Source organism: Palaemon carinicauda, chromosome 6, assembly GCF_036898095.1.
Source record: "Palaemon carinicauda isolate YSFRI2023 chromosome 6, ASM3689809v2, whole genome shotgun sequence".
In the NCBI taxonomy this organism is placed as follows: Eukaryota; Metazoa; Arthropoda; class Malacostraca; order Decapoda; family Palaemonidae; genus Palaemon; species Palaemon carinicauda.
This window is the reverse complement of record NC_090730.1, coordinates 4,245,069-4,262,657: the sequence shown is the minus strand read 5'-3', so window position 1 is coordinate 4,262,657 and position 17,589 is coordinate 4,245,069. Positions and strand designations below refer to the sequence as shown.

Genomic DNA, 17,589 nt, shown 5'->3' with positions numbered 1-17,589 from the left:
GTAAAGAATAATTTCTTGATTGAGTTGCTTAATTACATCTGATGTCCAGTCCAACTCATAAAGGCACACCTGCTGCACCCCAAGAGAGGGGAGGAAGAAAAGGAAAAATGAACCGACATTCTTACTTTAAACTTTGTTACTTTGAGATTTATGTTAAACAAGATGCTTCTTCAGTGAGGAAGCTAGACTCATTACAGAACCTGTTGATCAGTTATTGCAGGTCCAAGGGTAAAGTTGTCCAGGTTTTTTTGGTCATACTTCTGAAGATAGTGGGCAGTAAAGGTTGTATGGTGTTTTAAGACTCGATCCTTCAGTGCCTGTTCCACGGACAGATTCTTCCTAAAGGCTAGGATGGTACTGATACCTCTTGACTTTGTGAGCCCACGTTTGAGACAATTAATCTGCAGTCTCTTTGGAAGTAGGATATATAGGGTTGTCTCATGAAGCCAAAACTTAACCCTTTTACCCCCAAAGGACGTACTGGTACGTTTCACAAAACTCATCCCTTTACCCCCATGGACGTACCGCTACGTCCTTGCAAAAAACTGCTATTTATATTATTTTTTGCATATTTTTTTTATTTTTTGGAGAAACTTCAGGCATTTTCCAAGAGAATGAGACCAACCTGACCTCTCTATGACAAAAAATTAAGGCTGTTAGAGCAATTTAAAAAAAATATACTGCAAAATATACTTGAAAAAAAAATAACCCCTGAGGGTAAAGGGTTGGAAAGTTCCAAATAGCCTGGGGATAAAAGGGTTAACTGCCTTTTAGATATTGCTTTCTTCACCCTACCGGTACTGAGGAACAGCCTCTGGTGTTGTTCCAGTCTGAAACACTGGGTTCTCTTCAGGTAGGCCACAGGACAGAAAAGCAGGTCATCCTGATTGCTAGTTGCATTTTTGAGGGAGGAGATGGAGAAGGACTCTAACCTGGGGTTGGGATGGCTGGGTCTTGGCCACAAACATAAAGGGGACCTTCTTCTACCCCTCCAATTGACTTGCAACATAGGACATGCCCTGTAGCTCACCTATCATTTTTGCCAAGGCAAGCAAGTGTGTCTCAAAGTGTTAGATCCCTGTCTGATGCTCCTCTTAAGGGCTCCTGTGTAGACCACTTAGAGAGCAGAGAACTCTCATGGTGTCCTATTCTGGAATCTTTCAAGTTCTCTAGGAGGGTGAAACTGCTAGAAGCTCCAAGTTCTCTAGGAGGGTGAAACTGCTAGAAGCTCCAAGTTCTCTAGGAGGGTGAAACTGCTAGAACCTCCTCATAAGCATAGACAATTCCACAGAGAAAACGTCTAACCCGTCAGTCTGGAAATCAGGCTTAAGGCTCAGCAATAGCCTTTTAGTGTGGAGACTGAGAGGAGCTTCTTTTGATGAAGGTAGATGAGGAAATCGGCTATCAATTGCAGAGAGACTTAGACCGGAAAAGTATCCTGTCTGTGACACTTTCCCTCCTAGACAGCTGCAGAGTACAGTACTGTACTGTATCTTTGAAAATATCCAGGCATCTCCTGCAGTGCCTTGCAAATAGCCTTCCACCCGCAGTAGATGCTGGATAGTCACTACCTGTTAAGTAACAGGGATGCCACTGAGTCGAGATAACTGCAGATGGGGATGACAGAGTAGTTAGGCTATTAGGGGTAATTCTCTCCTTAACTTGCAGAGGGACTGTAAAATAGTTCCTCATTGCTTGCGGATATAAGCCACTATGACTACAAGTGCTGCTTGCATCTCCAACAGGTTGGTGAGCAGGAGCTTTTCTTCTTTGGACAACAATTCCAAGGGAGCCTGGTCCCTCAAGTATGCACCCCACCTTCCTTAAATGTGCCTGTGAACTGAAGCTTGTCCTGAGATGGAGAGTCATGTGGAAGAGTTTATTTGGTAATTCCAGCATGTTTAATATGGCCAACATGATGTTTCTTTATAATAATGCCGCAGGATTACAAATAATCAAATCAGTATCATCGTTTATTCCCAATTTAACATATTTGGATGGGAAAATAGAATGCCCAACCAATATGGAAATGTAGCTCTTGGTCCACTGGAATCAGAAGGTGGGGAGGGATTGGTAGCTGCCGATGAGTGACACTTCAAACACCACAGTAGCTACTATAAGGCACGAGTTCTTCCAACAATAAAAGATACATCAGAAAACATTGCCACTGATGAGCTGGATGTTAAACATTCAAAAACGATCTTCAGTTGGGCCTATTATTATTATTATTATTACTACTAGGTAAGCTACAACCCTAGTTGGAAAAGCAGAATGCTACAACCCATAGGCTCCAACAAGGTAAGTTAGGCTAGGTTGGCAACATGACAGGTAGGATCAGAGTTACCACTTTTAACAGAGGATTCACAGGACTAGCAATGTCAAGAGCTTATAAAGCTCATAACTACCAAATGTTGGCCGATTATATGAACTATCAGTAGGTGGAGGCAGGTCATTATGATTATCATTGTCATCCCAGCTATAATCGACTAGCCTAGTCTTCCCCAGCTTTTTTCATGAACCAGCAGCAAGTTTATTTTAGTACTTTGTACTGTTAACTAGATTGGCAGACATTAAAACAATTTCCATGAGAGGTACCATGAGCTAAACACACTTTTCACATTGGCCATTTAAATCTCGATATTGCCCTCACCATGATACACAAAGGGAATGCGGATAATGAACTTTTAGAATCAATACAAGAACCAATTCCTAAGTACGCTCCATTTAGTAATTACTAACAAAACCAGGGGAAAACATCTTAATTGCCAGTAATAATCAAACAATCTACGGAGCGTCGGATCATAACCAACATGACTAAGCACCTGAATACAGAAACTGGCATGCCAGTTACCATTTACTACTTGAATGTATATTCCTTCCTTTATTAAAGTGAAAGAAAATGGGAAAATTTTAAAACTTTTAACAGACGAATAAAGGTCAGTTAAAATGCACCAAAGAAGCAATATGAACATCAGGGGAGGTTCATAGTTGAAATTGAAACCATAATCATAAATGTATGCAAGACAAGATCCAACAGTCATGAATGCTTGACGATACGTATGTACCCGTTGCGGCCAAAGACGCAAGTGGCTATTCTGTTACAAACGGATGAGTGGGACTTCTTCGTTACACCACCTGTCGTTAAACATCTACCTTGTCAATGATTTAATGGCCATTCATGTGCAGCTAAGGACATATTACTAATTTAAAAGTCAAAAAGTTTGTATAAAAGTAGGAACAAAGACGAATGTTTGCACAAACCCACTAATAACAGGTACTGTAACACCATAAATATATCATAAGCAGTGATGCTTAAGGTTTGCTAAAAATTAAATGGGCTCTAGCATATTAATTTGTACAATAAAAAATACTCCTGATTACAGAAGAAAACACAGTCGTACTTACTTTTTTGTGGCGCTACAACCCCCAAAAAAAGAATGGCACTAAGTCATGGTTTTGACATTATAGAAATTACTAGTATCAAATTTGTCATAGTCAGAAGATAAGCCAGATCCATTGAAGACACTGAAATGTGAAATACTGTACTGCATTATGGATAGTGACAACAGAATACTTATAAGAAAACTGTTAGAGAGAAGGATTACAGATTTGGTGAAATGTAAATATGTTATTTTTATTAATAAAATAAATTTTTGAATATACTTACCCGGTGATCATATAAGCTGTCAGCTCTGCTGCCCGACAGAAAAACCTAAGGACAAAATACGCCAGCGATCGCTATACAGGTGGGGGTGTACATCAACAGCGCCATCTGTCGAGCAGGTACTCAAGTACTCCATGTAAACGCAGAACCAATTTTCTCCTCGGTCCACTGGGTCTCTATTGGGGAGGAAGGGAGGGTCCTTTAATATATGATCACCGGGTAAGTATATTCAAAAATGTATTTTATTAATAAAAATAACATTTTTCAATATTAAACTTAGCCGGTGATCATATAAGCTGATTCACACCCAGGGGGGTGGGTAGAGACCAGCATTACATGTTTACATTATTAAGAGCTAAGTATTTTGTATTTCATTTTAGCAGTTATTCAAAATAACAAACATAAAATAAATAAGTACCTGGTAAGGAAGTCGACTTGAACAATTACTCTGCCTTTTTAAGTACGTCTTCCTTACTGAGCCTCGCGATCCTCATAGGATGCTGAGCGACTCCTAGGAGCTGAAGTATCAAGGGTTGCAACCCATACTAATGGACCTCATCAAAACCTCTAATCTAGGTGCTTCTCAAGAAAAGAATTTGACCACCCGCCAAATCAACCAGGATGCGAAAGGCTTCTTAGCCTTCCGGACAACCCAAAAACAACAATAAAAAACATTTCAAGAGAAAGATTAAAAAAGGTTATGGAATTAGGGGAATGTAGTGGTTGAGCCCTCACCCACTACTGCACTCGCTGCTACGAATAGTCCCAGGGTGTAGCAGTTCTCGTAAAGAGACTGGACATCTTTAAGATAAAAAGACGCGAACACTGACTTGCTTCTCCAATAGGTTGCGTCCATTATACTCTGCAGAGATCTGTTTTGTTTGAAGGCCACTGAAGTTGCGACAGCTCTAACTTCAGCAAAGCATGGTCTTCCTCATTCAGATGGGAATGAGCTTCTCGTATCAACAGTCTGATATAATAGGAAACTGCATTCTTCGACATAGGTAAAGAAGGTTTCTTAATAGCACACCATAAAGCTTCTGACTGTCCTCGTAAAGGTTTAGTTCGTCTTAAATAGAACTTAAGAGCTCTAACAGGGCATAAGACTCTTTCTAGTTCATTTCCAACCAAATTAGAAAGGCTTGGAATATCGAACGATTTCGGCCAAGGACGAGAAGGTAGTTCGTTTTTGGCTAGAAAACCAAGCTGTAAAGAACATGTAGCCGTTTCAGATGAAAATCCGATGTTCCTGCTGAAGGCGTGTATCTCACTGACTCTTTTAGCTGTTGCTAAGCAGACGAGGAAAAGAATCTTTAAAATGAGATCTTTAAAGGAGGCTGATTGTAGTGGCTCGAACCTTTCTGACATAAGGAATCTTAGTACCACGTCTAAGTTCCAACCTGGTGTGGCCAAACGACGCTCCTTCGAGGTCTCAAAAGACTTAAGGAGGTCCTGTAGATCTTTGTTGTTGGAAAGATCTAAGCCTCTGTGACGGAAGACTGCTGCCAACATGCTTCTGTAACCCTTGATCGTGGGAGCTGAAAGAGATCTTTCCTTCCTCAGGTATAAAAGGAAGTCAGCTATTTGAGTTACAGAGGTACTGGTTGAGGATACTGATACCGACTTGCACCAGCTTCGGAAGACTTCCCACTTCGACTGGTAGACTCTAAGAGTGGATGTCCTCCTTGCTCTAGCAATCGCCCTGGCTGCCTCCTTCGAAAAGCCTCTAGCTCTCGAGAGTCTTTCGATAGTCTGAAGGCAGTCAGACGAAGAGCGTGGAGGCTTGGGTGTACCTTCTTTACGTGTGGCTGACGTAGAAGGTCCACTCTTAGAGGAAGAGATCTGGGAACGTCCACCAGCCATTGCAGTACCTCGGTGAACCATTCTCTCGCGGGCCAGAGGGGAGCAACCAACGTCAACCTTGTCCCTTCGTGAGAGGCGAACTTCTGCAGTACCTTGTTGACAATCTTGAACGGGGGAATGCATAAAGGTCTAGATGGGACCAATCCAGCAGAAAAGCATCTATATGAACTGCTGCTGGGTCCGGGATTGGCGAGCAATAATTTGGGAGCCTCTTGGTCATCGAGGTTGCAAAGAGATCTATGGTAGGTTGGCCCCATGTGGCCCATAGTCTCTTGCATACATTCTTGTGAAGGGTCCATTCTGTTGGGATGATTTGGCCCTTCCGACTGAGGCGGTCCGCCATGACATTCATGTTGCCTTGAATGAACCTCGTTACTAGAGATAGGTTTAGATCTCTTGACCAGGTGAGGAGGTCCCTTGCGATCTCGTACAACGTCATAGAATGGGTCCCTCCTTGCTTGGAGATGTACGCCAAGGCCATGGTGTTGTCGGAGTTCACCTCCACCACCTTGCCTAGAAGGAGGGACTTGAAGCTTTTCAAGGCCAGATGAACTGCCAGTAGCTCCTTGCAGTTGATATGTAACGCTCTTTGCTCCGAGTTCCAAGTGCCCGAGCATTCCCGACCGTCTAATGTCGCACCCCAGCCCGTGTCCGATGCGTCCGAGAAGAGAACGTGGTTGGGGGTCTGAACAGTCAGGGGCAGACCCTCTCTGAGGTTGATGTTGTCCTTCCACCAAGTCAGTGATGACTTCATCTTCTCGGAAATAGGGATCGAGACCGCTTCTAGCGTCTTGTCCTTTCTCCAGTGAACAGCTAGGTGAAATTGAAGGGGACGGAGGTGCAGTCTCCCTAACGCAATGAACTGGTCCAGTGATGAAAGCGTCCCTATCAGACTCATCCACTGTCTGACTGAACATCGGTCCTTCTTTAGCATGTTCTGGATGCATTCTTGGGCTTGACTTATTCTGGGGGCCGACGGAAAAGCCCGAAAAGCTTGACTGTGAATCTCCATCCCTAGGTACACTATAGTTTGGGATGGGACCAGTTGGGACTTTTCCATATTGACCAGGAGACCCAATTCCTTGGTCAGATCTAGAGTCCACTTTAGATTCTCCAGACAGCGACGACTGGACGAAGCTCTTATAAGCCAGTCGTCCAAATAGAGGGAGGCTCTGATGTCTGCTAAATGCAGGAATTTGGCAATATTCCTCATCAGTTTCGTAAAGACAAGAGGCGCCGTGCTTAGGCCAATGCACAGGGCTTGAAATTGGTAGACAACCTTCCCGTAAACGAACCTTAGAAAAGGTTGGGAATCTGGGTGGATGGGGACGTGAAAGTAAGCGTCCTTGAGGTCTAAAGAGACCATCCAGTCTTCCTTCCTGACCGCTGCTAGAACAGACTTTGTCGTCTCCATGGCGAACGTCTGCTTGGTGACAAAGACATTCAGAGCACTGACGTCTAGCACCGGTCTCCACCCTCCTGTCTTCTTTACCACTAAGAAGAGACGGTTGTAGAAGCCCGGGGATTGATGGTCCCGGACTTTGACTACCGCTCCCTTTTCTAGTAAGAGAGACACCTCTTGCTTCAAAGCTAGTCTCTTGTCCTCCTCTCTGTACCTGGGAGAGAGGTCGATGGGAGTCGTTGCTAGAGGGGGCTTGCGCAAGAATGGGATCTTGTACCCTTCTCTGAGCAACTTCACAGATTGAGCATCTGCGCCCCTGTTCTCCCAGGACTGCCAGTAGTTCTTGAGTCTGGCTCCCACTGCTGTCTGAAGAAGGTGGCAGTCAGACTCTGCCTCTAAAGGACTTGGTACCTTTCTTCTTGCTCCCACGTTTCCCTTCGGCACGAGCACCTCCTCTGCTGGAGGCTCTGCCACGAAAGGGCGGAATAAATCTTGACGCTGGAGTATCCATCCTGGGTCTAGACACGGAAGGCAAAGGGGTGGCTTTGCGTGCAGATGACGCAACTAGGTCATGCGTGTCTTTTTGAGTCAAGGAGGCAGCAATCTCCTTGATCAACTCCTCTGGGAAAAGGCACTTCGAGAGAGGAGCAAACATAAGTTCCGACCTCTGACATTGTGTTACTCCAGCTGACAAGAAGGAGCAAAGGTTTTCTCGTTTCTTGAGGACCCCGGAAACGAACGAAGCCGCAAGCTCACTGGAACCGTCCCGTATGGCCTTGTCCATGCAGGACATAATGAGCATGGAAGTTTCCTTGTCAGAAGGGGAGGTCTTCCTGCTCAACGCTCCCAAACACCAATCCAAAAAGTTAAACACTTCGAACGCTCTGAACACTCCTTTCATCAGATGATCTAAATCTGAAGGAGTCCAACAAATCTTGGAGCGTCTCATGGCCAGCCTGCGGGGAGAGTCTACTAGACTTGAGAAGTCGCCCTGGGCAGAGGCAGGAACTCCCAAGCCGAGAACTTCTCCCGTGGCATACCAGACGCTTGATCTGGAAGCGAGTTTCGCAGGGGGAAACAAGAATGCTGTCTTCCCAAGGTGCTTTTTGGACTGCATCCAATCTCCCAACACCCTTAAAGCTCTCTTGGACGAGCGGGCGAGGACGAGCTTCGTAAAGGCAGGCGCGGATGACTGCGTGCCTAAAGCGAATTCAGATGGAGGTGAGCGTGGGGCCGCAGAAACAAACTGATCGGGATACATATCCTTGAACAGTGCAAGTACTTTCCTAAAGTCCAAGGAGGGAGGCGTGGTCTTGGGTTCGTCGATGTCCGTGTGCGGGTCGTCAAGGTGTGCAGCGTCGTCATCATCAGAGAGTCCATCGTCTGAATGCTGAGGAGGAAGCGGCAAAGGAGTAGGCATTGGCTGGTCAGCTGAGTCCGGCAGCACGGGTGCATGCGTGACTGCACTGGACGCAACGTCATGGAACTGTTGGTCAGTCTGTGAGCTGGCAACAACCATAGCCGTGCGGGGGCGCAAAGCGTCTACTCCCGACTGTCTAGTCTGCTGTGGGCGAGTAGGGGTAACCACAGTGGGTTGCGGAGGTTGACGCACCGCGTCAAAACAAAACAACTTAGGTTGTTGTTGTTGTAACTCGCGAACGTCAACGGAGGGTTCCGTGCGTCGGCGAACGTCAACATGCGGCTGGCAGGGTACAGTGCGCATGGGTGGCGGGACTCTCACAGCTGGAGTGCGGGAGAAGGTAGCCTCAGCGTCAACTGGACGCACAACCGTGGTTGGTTGTAGGCTAACGGGTGCAGCGTCAACCTTCTCCGCACGAAAGTCCTGCATTAAAGATGACAACTGTGTCTGCATGGTCTGCAGCAAAGCCCACTTAGGGTCTACAGTAGCAGGTGCGGCAACAGACGGTGTTACTGCCTGTTGCGGTACCGCTTTGCCTCTCTTAGGAGGTGTGCAGTCATCGGAAGACTGCAGCGAGTCCGAACTGACCCAGTGGCTACAACTGGGCCGTTGGACTTGCGCGGAAGGGACCTTGCGTTTGAGAGGTCGTGAGACCTTGGTCCATTGTTTCTTCCGAGAAACATCTTCCGCAGACGAGGAATAAATGGGCTCTCTCGTCTTCTTGTGGGTGGGGCGATCTTGGCAAGATACGTCCGAAACCACGGAGGGAACGTCTGTCCGCTGATTAAAGCCTGTCGAACCCTTTGGTCGTACGACATTGCTTCTCCCCTGGGCTTGGGAGCTTGCAAGAGGTCCCGGACTGGGAGGACGACAGGCACGAACAGACGCACCCTCAAGCGCAACACTAACACTTTCCACAACACTACCACTCACTTTGTCACTACCCACTGCACTCTTACCCTTCAACTCCCTGACGTCTGCCATGAGTTGATTACGGTCACTCGCCAATGACTCGACTCTCTCACCCAGAGCCTGGATGGCACGCATCATATCCGCCATCGAAGGTTGTTGAGTGCTAGAAGGGGGATCAGGAGCAACCACTACAGGGAAAGGAATAGGTTGTGGGGCATGGGGAGAGGAAAAATCAACGGAGCGAGATGAACTTCTCCTGACTCTATCTCTCTCTAGCCTACGTGAATATTTCAGGAATTCGAGAAAATCGAATTCCGAAAGCCCAACGCATTCCTCACATCGATCTTCCAATTGACAGGTTTTACCCCGACAATTGGAACAAATGGTGTGCGGATCGATAGAGGCCTTCGGAAGACGCCTTGAACAGTCCCTAGCACTACACTTTCTGTATTTAGGGACTTGAGAAGGGTCAGCCATCTTGAATTAGTCAAAGGGGAATTCAAAATCTATCCAAGTCGTCAACAAATAATCCAAAATTCAATCAAAGAATGCAAGGAAGTATTGAAGATAACCTCTGCAAAGCGAAAGCTAATAACTAGAAATGAGTACTTCACCAAAATCTGTGAAAATCAATCCAGTAAGCAACAGCGTATTTAGTAGGTCTTGCCGGTGGCACGACAGAGAGAAAATTGGTTCTGTGTTTACATGGAGTACTTGAGTACCTGCTCGACAGATGGCGCTGTTGATGTACACCCCCACCTGTATAGCGATCGCTGGCGTATTTTGTCCTTAGGTTTTTCTGTCGGGCAGCAGAGCTGACAGCTTATATGATCACCGGCTAAGTTTAATATTGAAAAATGAATACAGTACAGATTGTCAAGTTATTAACATATTTTATTTAGGATTCTGTACGGTGTATGCTACTCCATTTTCTTTTAAATTTCAATTAGGAAATTATTATTTACGTTCTTCAGAGTTTAATGCAAAAAAGACCACCACTTTGGAGTAATTCTTTTGCATGAAAAGTAGCCTACAGCTTCATGTCCACAACACACTTAATTGAGAAACAGGCATAGATAGTAAGCGTTTAGATGGGCCACGATTGGTATGAATGTTATTGACGTGGTTTTAAAACAAACACTTTAGGTGAATTGTTTTCTCATGACCACTGTAGTAAGGCTTACATTTACCTCAAGAGAAAAATATTAATAATTCAGTAGTAAGATTTTATTGGTAATTTCTTCTTTTTACAGTATGTTCAACCATATTTTTTCAATTTCAACTACAATAATGCATATTCTTGGTAAAAACTTTCATACAATATAAATAATATAAAATTTGTTAAAAAAAAATTACCTTGTGGTATCTAAACAGTAAAATGCAAAAATATATCTTTTTAAATCTAGTTTTTGTGCATGTTGAGAGGAGTACAACCTTATTCTTTTTCTCTTCGTAGGACAGTTAAGTGCTTCTATGGTCAAAGAAGGGAAGCAGAAGTTTCCCATTCTCTGATATCAGTTTAAAAAATTATTTCTTTTGGGATACACGGTTCTCTCGAATTGTTCCAATTATATGTAAGTTCTTTTCTAGGAGAGATGTAGCAAGAGGGTAATTAGTGGACCCATTATCTGTTGTAACTGTCCATTGTGTGTTGAAGTAAGGCCTTAGCACTTCCATGGCAAAATCACCTCCCAACATCATCTCTTTGTATGGTCTTGTATGTGCTCCAAGATATGGCATTGCATTCAACACCAGCTACGTGTTGAATGCATATTGGCAACAAAATTTTTATGACATATTTGGTTGGCTTATTAGCAATGTATTGCCTAAAGCTGCAATTTCCGTCGAAGCCATAGAGATGCTCATCAACTGTGATATTTCTGCACAGGCTGGTAACATCCAAAAGTGTTTGAATGGGAGTAAATGTGTCAGAAGCTTGTTATTCCTCACGAGTTTCCAAGTCATCAAAATGTAAGCAGCAAATCAAAATGCAAAATCTTTCTTCAGTCATTGCTGCTTAGTAGAGGGGTGATCCAAAGTGCAATTTCCACCGTATTTTTGTGAGGAGGTTGTCCTTTATCACAGCTGTCATGAAGAGAATTCCCTGCAAGCCATTTAACTTGTAAATGACTACTGTATACCCAAAGGAATACAGTATCGTTGAATCCCTCTTAACCGCCTGTACCAAATGTGATAGTGTAAATTCAATAAACCTCCTGTTGACTAACTTATAGTCCCTCTTTCTCTGTATCACATGGACTAGGCTACCTTAAATTTGCATTCAAAGACATTTTTCTTCTCTTTTTGAAAATAGAGTCTTGGTAAGTGACAGCATTACTTGATATTATCATTAACTAGGCACCAGGGCTAATAAAACATAACTGATGTGAGGTCATGGCGACTCCTGTAATATATTATGCAATATGCAAATTGACAGAAGTATTAATTTCTCATACATGAACACTAATCTATTAAGAAAATTCTTATTTGAAACAGATGTACATATATATCTATTATAAAAAGTACAAAAATTACATATTCTTATAATACAAAAACATTCATCCTTAAAATGTTACTACCTAAAGCTACTTCTCTCTCTCTCTCTCTCTCTCTCTCTCTCTCTCTCTCTCTCTCTCTCTCTCTCTCTCAAATAATCCATTACCTAATAGAATATTAAAGTAAAAAAGCATAACAATATCTGTTAATGCACAGAAAAACAAAGCTTTTCTTCTTTAAAACTAAAATAATATGTTACTGCCTTAAGATGATTGAAATGAACCAGATACAACCTTCTTTGCAGCACCAAATAGTCCTGAGGAGTCCAGTAATTGGTCTTTACTCTAAAACCCAGATTCCTTCTGCCGTATGCAACTTTTTCTCTAATGGGTGTATGAGCAAGTAATGTTCTCATAAGGCTAGAAAAAAAAAGATATACCCACCTTTGTGAGCCCTTGTCCAAGTTGGATCTCCAACTTCATCGCTAATGGGTGTATGAGCAAGTGATGCTCTCATAAAGCTAGAATTTTTTTTTTTATATATCTGTCTTTTTATCCTGCCCGTGACATGAAGCGTTTGGAGATTAAGCTTGAAACACTGAGTCCTCTTTAAAATAGCAACGTGGAGCCCTCGCAGGACAGAAAAGCCAGTTATTGTGATGTTCTCTGGACGCATCCTGAGAAGAGGTGGGGGACGTGAACCTGGTATCAAGGCCAGCGTGGTATTAAGCACAAAGTACGGAACAATCTAAGGAGACATACAAGATGTTAAAAGCCCACCGACTCACTTCACTGAAGCTAAGGGTAGCCGAAAGACTGCGTAGAAAGGCGGATTTCATTTGACGTTCATCTCAAAGACTCGTGTTGGGCATGCAGAAGACGAAAAAACTGGCCCCATCCCGTTGTAGGCCCTGAGATAGCAGGGGTGGCACCACTACTCAAAGCTCTTCCTGGGTATAAAAAGCTCCTATGAGGGGCAGGACCATGTTTCACAGTCGGAAGACTTTCCTAAAAGCTGAGCAGTCGACTTTTCCCGCTACAACTGAGAGGAGGTTCTCACGGTGATAAGAGGGCTGAGCCCAAAATCTACGTAAGAGAAACTACAATGATACCAATTGCAGAAAAGGTCTACTTCCAAAGAAATCAGCTGATAAAGTTCATCATAAGTCCTCAGTTGTAGATAATCCATGTGCGCATGTGGATCTTACATGAAAAGTGCATTGGATGTGCTCGAGGATTTTAATGTGTGGAGTGCGTGTAGTGGTAATCTGTCACCAAACACAGTCCCTTTATACCATGGAGACATGAAAACAAGCAGAAGCAAAAATATCGATTGGGAGAGCAGTCAAGAAAGTCCCATTGAGATTCTTCAAGGTCATAGGAGGAGCATCTTCCCTAACAAAATTAGAGGATACTTCTTGGCACTTCTTCCCTAAACTGCATTGTGAAAGAGACCAGGATGAGCAGCCCTGGTAGGGCAATGTAACCCTACAAATATGCATAACAAACATTAAATGAACTAAGTTTTTACTGAGTTTCAATGCCCAAATTTCAGCTTTGTGCCAGAATTACCCTATATAGGTCAATAGTTTCTAATCTTGTCAGAACAAGTTCGTATAAATTAATTCATACCAAAGCGAAAGGACATCCGTACGATGTTTGTTTAAATAACTCAAATAGATTTTTAAATAGGTGGCAGATTCCAAAACAGGAATGTTGCAAACACAAGACAAATTTGGTCTTTTTCTGAGCATTAGAAAGGCCTAAAGCTGATTATCAATGGTGCTGGAGAACACACTATAACTATACCATACATTACACACGCTTGTTTCTGCATTGTCTGAAAGAATTTACCAAGAAAAGTTAAGTCTTAAATTCTATGACGCAAGATGAATTTTGGGGGATGCACAACTGGAGAGATAAGGTAACCCATGCCATGCACACCTAGACCAAAAAACACTTGTACTGATACCACTTGCAAAAAGCCATGTGAATACCTACGTTTTAGGGACTTTCCAATTTTATCCAACTATTCATTTTAGAAAAGGTGCTCACTAATTTGTTTTCTTCTGACTTAGCATAGTAATGGGCTTATCTGAATTTCTTGATACTTTAAAATGTCATCTTACATTCCTTAAACTACAGAGGTATTAAAACATAACTCTGAATTCAAGAAAATTCTTTCAACTTATCGCTCATACTTATACATTTGAGATTTAAAGAGTTTCCTATCACCAATTTCAGAAGGCATTGATTTTCATTACATTATATCACAATTATTCATCAAAACCAAAATAAAAAATAATAATAAATGAACAAAGCAAATTCATACCAAACGATAAGTACAACAAAAACATACTTGCGCCAGAAAAGCGAGGTCTTGCTAAACTTGCTGTGATTTTGGTTTATCCCGTTCATTCTATCAAGGTTTCAGTGTATATCCAAAATGGTATTTACTTGATAGCAGGCTCTATAATATCTGCTTTTGAACCTTTGGAGACATTCGGCTTATTAAGAAAATAGACTACTACCCCAACCAGAAAGATTTAGCCTCCAAATCTCATGTACTGTTCATAATACTTTCAAGTGGAGCATCATAAATGCATAATGCATGCACAGAAAGCACCGAGGCGTTTTCATTAACCATGAACAAATTCATATTCTATCAGTCACAAATTACTTGTTACTTTTTGTGAAGTATTAAGTCTGTATTCCACCAATGAAGAAGTGCTCCAACAGACCATCCTTTTATTGATCATCTTCTTGGGAATACTTCTTCCATTTTTTAGCAAGTACACACCAATGCCTGTCATTGCATATGAAAACTCCAATATACTTCAAGCATTACAGTTGGCAAAGAGGGTATTGTACAAATATGATTTGCCTAAGCCTATCAAGACCCAAATGAAGTCTGTGATTTGCATTCATCATAAAATTTCTTGATGATTCTATCAAAAGCTGACTGTATTTCATCCAAGCATTCAGCTGTGCATTTAACACCAGCGACACTCGCTACATCACTACCATCACTATTAATGGGTGATGTGAGTGCACGCAATCATAGAAAAGGTCAGTGTATACCACTGATGACCAGGTTTGCTTCAATATTAAGCATTGCTTTGTTGACATCTTCATGTGCGTTGTGTTTTGCAATGAAGTTCTACTTGCTATGTTCCTGACATTGCTGGGATAAAATAGCAAAACTATCTCTAAGATAGCAAGGCATAAAATCTTCTGAAATTTCTGTCTTTCATAACAGCTATTAATCATTTAGTGGCTTCCAAGTTATTACTCCCCTGAATGTAGTAAATACAATCTGAGTGTCCCCACTGGATGCACTATATACAGTCTGCGAAGAATTGTTTACCAACCATGATTTTTTAAAAGTTTCCATGTAAAGTAGTTCTTCTAAAGTCACATACTGTTAATGAAAAGGAGTTTTTGCAAGACACTGATTTTCTATTTCCTTTTCTTTCAAGGAAAACGACGCCGTGAGAGGAGTGTCCATTTTCTAAAGCGTTCATAAATGACTTGTCCATTCCTTTCATAGAAGTAAGCTCATCATCAATATTATCTAGTATATTTCGTATGTCATTTGCTTTCAAACAATTTACAGACAATACCCAATAAGTTGGTTTAATCTTACTGTGGATTATACTTCACATGCCAACTTCTGTGAATGTCAAATCAATAATTTTTAACATTATTTCTATGTGATATTCACTTAGTATTCTCAGCATTTGGATGTCTTATACAGTATTGTATTTATATTAGAGTCAACTTGGACTTGTTGTCTTTCTCGAGTTCTAATAGATCTTGTTTCTCGAGTTTAATTTTCTAATCAAAATCAAGCTCTTTGTCTAAAATAATTTTCCATTTCATTTTCTATTTCCTTGCTTCTTCTTCTTCTTCTTCTTTTCATTTTGCCACCTAATTCTAGCTCTTAATCTTGCTTGTTCTTTCCTAACTTCTCTTTCTTCTTCAGTTTCATTCTGTAACTTAATTCGAGCTCTTAGCTTTGCTTTCTCTTTTCTGTCTTCTCTCTCTTCTTCAGTTTCATTTTGCAATTTAATTCTAGCTCTTAACCTTGCTTGCTCTCTTCTATGAGCTTTTGATTCCTCACTTTCGGAGCTACAATCTTTTAGTCTGGCGTACCTCTCTCTGTCCCGCTGCTTTCTTTTTAACCTTTCTTCAAGTGTCTCCTGAGCGCGTCTTATCCTCATGCTGAGAGCATTCTGGGCTCGTCTCTGTGCCGATCGATCGTAAGTTTGTTTTGCTCGGTACTCTCTCATGTAAGCAGCTCTTGATGCACTGTGAGTAGAGGCCTCTTCTTGAACTTTACTTCTATCTGCTTTTCTGGAAGCAAATGAAAATTAAAGATATATATTGAATGAAATAGGGCAATGTATTTACCGATATTAACATAAACATTCTATACCCACTTTTTCCTATGACAATAATGATTTAGTAATGTTTCTTCATCTTTATTACTGTTTGATATCAGCTTTCAAATCACATTGCTTAATTTGTAGAAACCTTTCATGTCTCTTCCTATATCACATTTTATCCAATATCTGAAGCCAACCTTCATGTGAATCTTAAATAAAGATCAGATTTTTATTCTACTCTTCATTCCATTAGGATTAAACGAAACAATAATTTGTTTAGGATATAGTCAATAAAGTTTTAATTTCAGATTATATGTCGATATAACACCAGGCTTCGAGAGAAAAGCGATACGAACATCAGAGTAGCTTCAAACAATAACTCGATATTGAGTTCAGAAAATCATGTTATCCATCCATCCATATACCAAGGCACTTCCCCCAATTTTGGGGGGTAGCCGATATCAACAAGAAACAAAACAAAAAAGGGGACCTCTACTCTCTACGTTCCTCCAGAAAATCATGTTATAGTTGTATAATAAGTGCTCAATCAAACCATGTATACATGAAATCAAAACTGGCTCATCTTGTATAACAGTTTTGAAAACAATGGCTTCGTGATTAACACAGTCAAAGGCAGCACTAAAATCAAGGCCAATCACACAAACTCCCAGATCACAATCAAGGGATCTCCATACAAAATTGGAAATTGCAAAAAGGACCTCTTGCTAACTTGAGAAAAATAACCAAATTAAGAGCTAATGAATCAGCTGTTTTTATAGAAAAATGTTATTTTCATTAGTAAAATAAATTTTTGAATATACTTACCCGATAATCATGTAGCTGTCAACTCTGTTGCCCGACAGAATTCTACGGAAGGGATACGCCAGCGATCGCTATACAAGAGGGGGGTGTACTCACAAGCGCCACCTGTGGCCAGGTACTGCAGTACTTCTTGTTGACACCACTTCAATTTTTCCTCGGTCCACTGGTTCTAAGGGGAGGAAGGGTGGGTCAATTAAATCATGATTATCGGGTAAGTATATTCAAAAATTTATTTTACTAATGAAAATAACATTTTTCAATATTAAACTTACCCGATAATCATGTAGCTGATTCACACCCAGGGAGGTGGGTGAAAACCAGTGTACATGTACTGTATATCAAGAAGCTAAGTATCCCGTATTTCATATTATCAGTTATTCCAAATAACAATGAAATTACAAGTACCTGGTAAGGAAGTCGACTTGAGCCATTACTCTGCCTTAAATAAGTTCGTCTTCCTTACTGAGCGCAGCGTTCCTCTTAGGAGGCTGAACAACTCTAAGGTGCTGAAGTATCAAGGGCTGCAACCCATACTAAAGGACCTCATCACAACCTTTAACCTCGGCGCTTCTCAAGAAAGAATTGACCACCCGCCAAATCAACAAGGATGTGGAAGGCTTCTT

The 17,589-nt window shown here is 41.8% G+C and overlaps 1 protein-coding gene across 4 annotated transcripts in view; it reads right to left on the bottom strand.

Annotated features, from left to right (window-relative positions):
* LOC137642387 (uncharacterized) overlaps positions 1–17,589 on the bottom strand; it is an 82,781-nt gene that overhangs the window by 31,624 nt on the left and 33,568 nt on the right. For 3 of the 4 annotated variants that reach the window (XR_011044765.1, XR_011044764.1, XR_011044766.1), the window contains exons 3-4: positions 14,116–16,112; positions 3,406–3,525 (exon numbers count right to left, since the gene is read on the bottom strand). Coding sequence is in view for 1 of the 4 variants with exons in the window: in XM_068374900.1 (XP_068231001.1) it covers positions 15,635–16,112 (478 nt within the window). In the remaining 3 variants the exon portion in view is untranslated. Of the gene's footprint in view, positions 1–3,405; positions 3,526–10,499; positions 16,113–17,589 lie in introns of those variants that run through there. The other variant, XM_068374900.1, reaches the window with a different exon arrangement.